At 40.3% G+C, this 9493-nt stretch overlaps 1 protein-coding gene across 1 annotated transcript; it reads left to right on the top strand.

The window, feature by feature from the left end:
- The first annotated feature begins 444 nt into the window (after positions 1-444).
- LOC764410 (NADH dehydrogenase [ubiquinone] 1 beta subcomplex subunit 2, mitochondrial) lies at positions 445-8869 on the top strand. Its single transcript, XM_030987846.1, has 4 exons — positions 445-604; positions 4496-4622; positions 6012-6119; positions 8527-8869. Exons 1-3 carry the CDS (start codon positions 531-533, stop codon positions 6084-6086), a joined length of 276 nt encoding a protein of 91 aa, XP_030843706.1. The 5' UTR covers positions 445-530; the 3' UTR covers positions 6087-6119; positions 8527-8869.
- The last annotated feature ends 624 nt before the right edge of the window (positions 8870-9493 follow it).

Genomic DNA, 9493 nt, shown 5'->3' with positions numbered 1-9493 from the left:
CCGATAAAGGGGTACTTTTCGTGCGACAAAGTCTGGCCCGAGAATTGTAAGAAAAGGGGGTTGACTTTTCACCCAGACATATCTTTAAAAAGGGGGTGTTTTTTCTTTTTTCTCTCATCTCTTTGGACTTCTGAGAAATTATTCCGAATTAAGGGGGGGAAATTGAGCATTTTTCCGAATTTAGGGGGGTCTCCAAGGCAGGAAAAGCCGCGAAAAACCCGCGAAAGGGGGGTTCGGAAATGTTGGCAGTCCTCAGATTGGGGGTGCTTTCAAAAAGAGGGAACAAGCATATGCGTACCTTAAATAACACTGAGTGGGTGGGGGAGGGGGGGGGGGGCCGAACCCAGCCCGCCCGCCCACTTTAAGCTAGCTAAGTATATTTTTCCTCCCGGGCTGAAATACTTTGAATCTTAAAGATACCATAGCTTTGTCCGATCGATCGATCGCGTACGGTGATTGTGCATGCACGTCTTGGACGAATACTTCGTATTTTGCTTGTTTTTTTCACCCATTTCCCTCCTGACTCCAAAATGTTTGGTTTAAGCAGAATTAATCACGGCTTACGTATGATCTCAGGAATCAACAGAGCTGCACCTTCGAGGAAGTAAGTACCGTGTAAAAGGTTTATAACTGTAACTACTAAGGTCTTTAATTTGCTTTCAAATTCAACTAGTCTAGGCCTAGTAAAATGGTCAATGAATGCATTCACAGTGTGTGTAGCTGTAGTACTAGTAGTACGACGGACTCGTTTGTGTATAGACCGAAAGCTTCAGTCTCTATAATCGTCGGTTGTTCCACTGAGACTACGTCTGGCTCCACTAGACCTCCGGTTATAGAGACTGAACGATCGCCTATACTAGGGAGGCCAATGCCCGGGCGTAAGGCTTCTACACCTACGATTTGTGCGCTCGTCGCCCACTTCAAAAAATTAGCAAAGGGAAAAAAATGATGTAGGCCTAGACCTCTATCTAGAGTCTAAAAATAAAAATTGAAGAAAATAAGAAAAGAAAATATCCTACAATTAAACATTTCACAACATAGACTACCTATAATCATGGATCTGTAACAGTCTTTCACCATTTGCTGACAATCTTGCAGATTTTGACGTTTTTAATCCAATAATTGTGGTTGCAGACGACCTTGACGCACTCGCACCACCGACTAAGAAAATCCTAGAGAGGGCGTAGAGGTTTGCTCACTAAAAACCTTCTCATTGGCAGAAGGTAGACCCTAAAAATATGGGATCCGTTTTGAGTAAAGAACTTTTGATAGAGATCAACATTTCAGATGTTCACAATTGCCACTTCTAACAATAGGGTGTCTGATCGCGCACCCGATGTTGTGTGCTAAAATTCTTCCCATAGAGATTACACGCATCCCTATGCAGCCTACGTGCATTGCGCGACCATGCAAAAAAAGTCAATTTTTTTTTTTCAAATCGAGATTCAAACCTTTATCAGTTGTGATCCTGAAGGTGATAATCAATGAATGAGGTGTCATATGAAAGAGCAGGTGAATTCCAATATTTCCAAAGGGGCGTAGCCCCCGAAATTCTAAAAATATCTTGGTCAAAACAGCAATTTAAACATTGTGTCCTGGCTAACTCTGAGGTTTGTCACTTTTGAGATATGACGCCCCGATCGATAAGTAGTCCCAGTCCTAAGGAACAATTCTATGTGATTATATTTTCGCTAGCCCCCAGGGATCACAACTGATAACAGTTTAAAAATACCCTTCTCGCTATTTGGTGGATCAGCTAATTAGGAGGCGTGCGCTCCGCTCAGTCCAAACCATGGTTACATCGCGTAACATCTCCGCGCACGAACGAAACCCAAATTCAATTACACATTATAGTGACTGAAATTATGGTTGGCAATTCCCTCGATAAACCCGGAAGTGAATACACGTTATAGTCAATGGCAATATCGCGGAGACAACGTGCGTTGTCTCCGCGATATTGCCATTGACTATAACGTGCATTCACTTCCGGGTTTATTGTGCGACGAACGCCAACCATACTAGTCAATCGCACATGTCGCGGAGACAGCGTAGCTCAAGCTGCAAGTCGCGGATTGGCTTAGCAGCATGCGTACGATATGCATACGCTTGCATATCGCGCGATACAGCTGTTTGGCTAAATTTAGCAAAACAACATCACTCTGCGTGGACGTCTTTTTCGTCGATTTTGACCAAAATGATATGAATATACCAGCGTGTTGGAGGGGCTGTAACTTTTGATAGAAACATCGGTGAGACTTGAAATTTGAAATGTATTATTCTGATAACATTTTTTATTCAAATATCAAACAAAAATGGTGAAAAACGATCCCAAATTGAAAATTGAAAAATCGTTCAGACACCCTACTAACAACTAGACTCTAGAAAATATAAAGAAAAAAGATTATATCTTTTTAAATACAGATTTTTACAAACTGAACATTCGAAAGTAGATAGAGTACGATGTTTCTGTCAATCTTGCGTTGGTTTGAGCCCTATATACATCCATCTCAAAATGAGAAGGAAAACTGTGAACAGTGACGTCATTGTTCGCGCCAAAAATAAAGGGTGTTGCGACATATGTCTGAGCTCCGGTCAGATCGTGCGCAAAGCGTAGTCTTATTTATAGACCCTAGTACCTTAATCTCACAGCACTAGATACGAGTGTCATGCAGTAATGTAGGAGAAGTGTTAAAAAAGATATTTCAGTAAAAAAAAAAAGTCTGCGTGAGCACTCTATACTCCAATTGAGAATTGAAATGAAAGCCATGATTTGAAGGTGTGTGTTGTATGATACATGGTTAGTGAGTGTGTATGTTACGTATAGCGAAAGGTAGAGAGAGAGAGAGAGAGAGTGAGAGAAATATTAGTACACGTACGCTGCATGCATGGATGTGCGCTATGATTGTGCTCGCTGCAAGATGGATGTTAATTGGACCTCGTAACTTCTCGATCGTTGATAATAAGGAATACTCATGAGGAAATCAAATTATTGGATTACTCATCTAAGGTAAATATCAATGAATTATATATATTTCTTTCCTGCCAATTTTGATATCTCTTCTTCATTTTTGAACCATCGTCTTCGGCTCGTAGTAGTAGAAGATGTAATCGTTCGCACATTGAAGGCTTGCCTGTGTCGGTGTGTACGTGTGCGACCGATTCAAGGCTAGCCGCTGTTGAGTGATTGCACTTTCGCGCAAAGTTTTAAACTTCATCATGAACTTTGTCCCTCGGGCCTGTCTAATTATGAACGTAACTTTGCGACATGAAATATAATTGTTTCAAGGCTCTTACGTACGGATAGGCGTAGAAGGAAGCTGGATAAAAAGAGCTGGATATCTCCTATTTGATGGAACTTCTGGAGTCAGCAGATGGGTGGATTTTCTTAGTGAAAGTAAATGCTTTCTTTTAATCTTAGTTTTAATATTATAAACAAATTAGTAATTAAAAAGTTAAATTTGGGCATTGGCCTCCCTACCTATACCATCGTATGTTGAAGATATCACGGCTAGATTTTAGCCGCTAGGCCCCTCCCACAAACATGACAAACTTGCCACGGCCGTATTGTTATGCCCCCAAAATCCCCCAAAATGTAATTTTACCTCGTCCATATCCAATTTTAAATTAGGCCTACATGTAGGCTATAATACATCGGTTCCACTTACTAACTTGATTGAAATAATCCGAAACTATGGGTCAAAATCGACATCCATGTTGAAAATCTTGCAAGCCGTGTTAAACTCTCGCTGCCGTCAATCTCATCCCTTCTAGTCTACGCCGAAGGCAAAATGATTATGAAGGAAAAACTGTGCGCCGTTGATCTTGTAGTTATGACGGTTTCGAGAAACGGCCCCCCGGTCGTCTTCCAAGATGTAAGTAAGTTCATTTGTCAGTATGCGACTTAAGACATAATGCGTGGATGTCAGGTTACATGAAATTGTTTGACAAGCCAGTGTTTATCTAGACCAGTTTTAAAGATACCTATGTTGCGAGCAGTGACTAGAGGTTCTGGCAGTTTATTCCATAGCTCGATGACACGTTTACTGAAAAAACAAGCCTCTGACATTTAGCTTGTGATGATTGTTAAACAGTTTCAATGGATGTCCATGAGTGGATTGGTACTCTGGTCTCTAGTCTACTACAGAGACTTTCCCATTATGAGCGATAAGTCCTCGGGAAGATGGACAACCCTTAAAAGTAGACGGTGAACTAGGGTTATTTTCAGTAACCCGAAACCTGCAGAGCACCGATGAAAAAAAAACGTCCGCAAAAATGCAGACGGTCCTTATTTTTGAGGACGCACTTTGTCTGCGTTTATGAGGATATCCTCGTTTATGAGGACGATTGTCGGACTCGTGCTCCTACTGCTAATTCAGAATCATATCCATACTTTGACTTTCACCATGTTCACTCTATGACCCGTAACTAGAACTCTGGCAAAAGTTGTATCCAGAAGAAGATGTTTACTACTACCTTTTATATGTCATTTATACAGTGGTAGTGCAGTGTACCGTGGCGCCATGGCTCCATCTAGGACCAGACAGATTCAAGGAATGGCCGTCGTCTCGGCCATGTGGTTCTGGATACTCTGGAGGTTCTACCATGAGCCTGCCGATGTCTTTGTAAGTTTCTTAACAGGCCTGTCCTCATCAGCTCGAGATTGCCAAATAACCCGCCATTTTTAGTATCCCAATCGCAAATTGTCCAGCTAATTTGCATCTTCATCAGCCCGGCAGTTGCAATTAGAGGGATATTTGGTTGAGATAATCATCCCAAGATATCTTGGGCTGAAGACTCGAACGCTGAGCAAAATATCTTGAGCAGATTTCTTGATCTCGAGTTTCAAGATTTGAGGTTGAGTCTCAAGTTGATGAAGATGCAATTTGTAACTTCGGGCTTATTTCCCAAATCAGAAATAGCGGGCTATTTGGCGATTTCAAGCTGATGAAGAAATGCCTAGTGAGATGGTTGAGTGCAAGGAAAGGTACCGGTAACAAATTATAGTTTATGAGCTGTCATTCTTTTTTTTAAGTCAGTTTTGGAAGAATATCATAGCAAAAATTTCCCCTGAAAAGGTTTGCTCGTCAAATACCCTCCTATTCAATATGTGATAAGAAATGGCTTACCCAGTAAAAGATTTGGACAAAATTTTCATGCCATATGTGTGCATACATCATAACATGTACATGTAGGTCTACACAATCAACTTTTCCCCCCATTGCTTCCAGACAGTTTTTTCCACAATATTATAATTGCATGACTAGTCCTCAATTTTATCTTCAATATCTTTGGTACCTTTACCAATCACTTTACTTTATACTCATCCAAATTGGTCTTTGCTTGTTCACATTTCTGTACATTCTACATTATTTTGTTGATCGTTTCTTTATTGTCATAACTTCATTTAGTACATGTTGTCTATATTTCAGAATATACAATTGGTTATCTTTTGTCATGTCGTAATTGTTGTAGCCTTGTACATGTTGGTTATAGGTAAAAGCCTGATGACACCTTAATTTTGCAGGTCTCCTTGTATATATTAGGTCCACCAGTTTTGAAATTAGAATTTAATTATCAGGCAGGAAAGCCCCCCCCCCCCCCTTTTTTTTTTTTTTCCTTTGCCCCCTTGGAGAAAGTGTGCTTAAATACATCCACATACAATGTACATACATGTACATGTGCATGTATGATGTATATTATAATTCTTTCCATTTCCTTGAAGATTGAAGTATTACTGATTGCCCACATGATTACATGGACCATTATATTAAAACGATTTTAATTTCAGGAGAATGCGAATGACAAAGCGTTTATGCTGGATTTGAAAATATTAAAAATGAATACAAAATATATGAGAATGAATTTTTTTTTTTTAAGTTATCCCCATTCTGCCCAACTCTTTATTTGTACCCTACAGTGCATGCATTTTTGTGTGTGTCAATATCGTTAAATTATACCATTCAAATAGCAACTATTTGCAATTTATGCTAAATTGAACTTGTATTTTTCAGGGTCATTTTGAGTATCCAGATCCTTCGAAGTGGACCGATGAAGAGCTGGGAATTCCCCCTGATGATGAGGATTGATGCATACTTTAGTTAGAGCAACTTAGAATATAGGTAAACAAACATGGACCTGTGGGCTAGTTTATGCTTTTTTTGTCTAAGATGTTACCTACTGTAACACATCTAAGTAAATGGACTTGAGTGAGATACAAGGGTATATATCGCAAAAGCCAAATCGGCACGATAATGAGACATAAAAAAAAAAGATGTTGTATTGCCCTTTGCGACCAACCCCAAAATCTTGAAATCTATCTCATCTCATCTCATCTGTCCCGTAGTCTGGTTGACCGTTGGGGCACCACTGTAGATTTTACAACCAGCTTCGTCCATTCCTCGCGGTTCTCAGCTTTCCTCCGTATGATGTTCCAGTCAAGGCCAGTCCATTCTTTGATGTTGTCTTCCCATCGTTACTTCTGTCTGCCTCTTCGTCTTCCTCCGTGTACTGTTCCCTGTAGGATAGTCTTGGCCAGTCCAGATGATCGTGTGACGTGCCCGTACCACTTCAGTTTACGTCTTTTTACTGAGATCAGGAGGTCTTCAAACGGCCCGATGGCGTTTTCGATTCTGTTTTTCACTACATCGTTGGTTATGTGATCTCTATACGAGATACCGAGGAGTTTGCGGAAACATCTCATCTCGAGTGCCTGTATCCTTCTTCCAATGTCTGCTGTTATGGTCCACGTTTCACATGCATACAGAAATATGGACATGACCAGGTAGCGCATCAGTCTGATCTTGGAGCTGGTGGCAATGTTTTTGTCTGTCCAAATGACTTTCACTGCAGCTGTGGTCTGGGTTATCCTGGAGAGTACTTCAAGTTTGGATCCCTCATCCGATACTATAGCTCCCAGATATTTGAAGCTACGGACTGTCTCCAGTTTCTTGTTATATACGGTAATGTCGGTGCTGATGCCATTGGTGTTATTTGTCATCAACCGGGTGTCTTCTGCACTGATCTACATGCCATATGACCTGGAGGCCTTTTCAAGGTGCTTTACCAAGTTGACAAGCTCTTGCTCTTGTCCAGCTAGGCCGTCAATGTCGTCAGCAAAACGCAAGTTTGTACTTGTCCTGCCTCCGATGCTGACTGTTCCTTCCTGGTCTTTTAGTGCGTCATCCATTATTCTCTCTAAAAAGATGTTGAAGAGAGTGGGGGAGAGTAGACATCCTTGACGTACTCCGATTGTGGTTCGGAACCATTCTCCTATATTGTTGTCAAGGTAGACTGCGCTGGTTGCCTTGTCGTAGAGGCATTCGATGGTTCTGATCAGGTTGGCATTGATGTTATACAGCCTCATGGTTGCCCACAAAGCTGCATGCCAAACTCTGTCAAACGCCTTCTTGAAGTCCACGAAGACGTGGTAGAGGTTTTGCTGGTGTTGCAGGTACTTCTCACAGAGTATTCTAAGATTTAGAAGTTGTGCTCCTTCCTGCTCTGAAACCTGTCTGTTCTTCTTTGATGATCTCCTCAGCTTGTGACTTCAGTCTATTGAGGAGGATTCTTAGCATGACCTTACTTGGATGACTGATCAGGCTGATGGTACGGTAGTTTTGGCATAGTTGTAGGTTGCCCTTCTTCGGGAGAGTGATGATCAGGGACTGAGTCCAAGGTGATGGCCACTCTCCTGTCTGCCAGATCTTGTTGCAGATGATGAGCAACATTTCAATCATGGCCTCTCCTCCTGCCTGGACCAGCTCTGATGAAATGTTGTCCACTCCTGCCGACTTGCCTTTCTTCAGCTTTAAAAAAAGGTTTTTTGTTTTTTACCTTTTTTAGAAAAAAAATGTTGAATTTCAAAACTGACATATGTCAGCCCAAAGTTTTTAAAAAAAGAAGATTTCTCACCGACTGACCCATGTTTTGGCATCTAGAGGGCAATACAAAATCTTTTTTTTAGGGTTGAGTGTGATACAGCCTAAGAAGGAAAGCCATTCAAGACAATGGTCATTGTATGGAACCTAAATTTCACCAATGTAATGTTTTGTTATTTAACATGCACATTAACCTCATTTTTAATCAACTTTAAACCGCCACCCTCAAAGAATTTGGCCATGGAATGCTCAATGAAAGTTGCATGAAACCGACCATACAAATAATGATCAATATATCTCATAATATTATTCAGTTAATGGGCCTTAAGTTGAGTCAGAAAAATATGAAGTTAAATGACACTATTTATGTCCCTTTCTGTGCATAACACCACAATATCTGGTAATGACCAAATTCCTCGGACGTGTGCTCGCATAGAGTAGCGCAGCACAGAACATATTAAGCCTGTCTTGGGTTCTATGTATCCTTAATTTTCTTCATACTGCTTAAATTTTAACCTAGATAATACATGGTAAAGGTTTTTGAGGGTGATTTTATGCATTCTATCTGCACAAAAAAAAAAATTTGAGATGGTCGGTACCATTTTAGCGAGCTCATAATTTCCTTTTATTACTTGTTATTTTATTGCAGGACCTGTATATAGCTCAAAGCCTTATGTCGATGGAGTTGAAGAGGACACATGTCAAAGCTGATTCTTTTGATCTGTAGGAGTTATCACTTGATGTTGATTGGAGACATCTAAATGAACCTTCACCATCAACCTACAGCAATGAGCCACCATGTATGGAACTGCCCAAATTGTGGAGTGTAACAGATGCTAGTAATAGGAATGGACAGGCCAAACAGAAATCTCAATATGTGGGACTGTTGATAACAAAATTGTAATATCGCTTGTGACACTTTAAAGATAGAGTCCTTAACCTCTCAGTACGACCTTTTTGTAACACCTCTATGAGGCTCTTTCACACAAAATATAGTTGATGATGATGATGAACAGCATTTGTATAGCGCCATTTATCTGCAAAAGCATTCAAAGGCGCCTGGCTCCCTCAATATGTCACATATTATTCGCAATGTTGCCGGAAAAGATAGGTTTTGAGTTCAGATTTAAAGGTATCAATGTTGTTACAATTTCGAAGTTGGACAGGTAGAGAGTTCCAAAGATAGTTGTGGTATAAAAAGGGTAATTGTGTCCACCCTTATTCTTCCTCTTCCTCATGTCCGGGCATTATAAATGGGACTGAAGTGTGACTGTGAATTTGATTGTTAGATGTTAGCACTACATATTGCTGAGTAAGTTGCCCTTGTAAACTTATTCTGGAATCTTTTTATTAAAAGTGATCTTGATGCTACAGGCATCGGGTGAGTGAGGTTCAACATACAGATCAGTATTTTGTACATGTGTCCTTGCAATAAATTATTTTGAATGTCAAACAAAGCTTGGAATTCGTTTTTTCTTTGATGGTTTCAGAAGTATTTTAAGACTTGAGTTGGGAAAAGCATTCTGGCAATTTTATTTTGTTTTCAACTTTAGAGAGATATTTTGATTGTCATAACAAATCCCTTTTATTTGCTATACTAGTGATTGAGGGAGAGA

This window comes from Strongylocentrotus purpuratus, unplaced genomic scaffold (assembly GCF_000002235.5).
Source record: "Strongylocentrotus purpuratus isolate Spur 01 unplaced genomic scaffold, Spur_5.0 spur5_scaffold_17, whole genome shotgun sequence".
In the NCBI taxonomy this organism is placed as follows: domain Eukaryota; kingdom Metazoa; phylum Echinodermata; class Echinoidea; order Camarodonta; family Strongylocentrotidae; genus Strongylocentrotus; species Strongylocentrotus purpuratus.
Note: the sequence above shows the minus strand (reverse complement) of the source record. Positions and strands in the feature narration are given on the sequence as shown.

What these genes read in the sequence shown, in the direction of transcription:
- LOC764410 (XM_030987846.1), top strand. Translation starts at nt 531, where the DNA reads ATGTTTGGTTTAAGCAGAATTAATCACGGCTTACGTATGATCTCAGGA. An exon ending in AGAGCTGCACCTTCGAGGAA is followed by an intron (nt 605 to 4,495) that starts GTAAGTACCGTG and finishes TCATTTATACAG; the next exon opens with TGGTAGTGCAGTGTACCGTG. An exon ending in ATGAGCCTGCCGATGTCTTT is followed by an intron (nt 4,623 to 6,011) that starts GTAAGTTTCTTA and finishes TGTATTTTTCAG; the next exon opens with GGTCATTTTGAGTATCCAGA.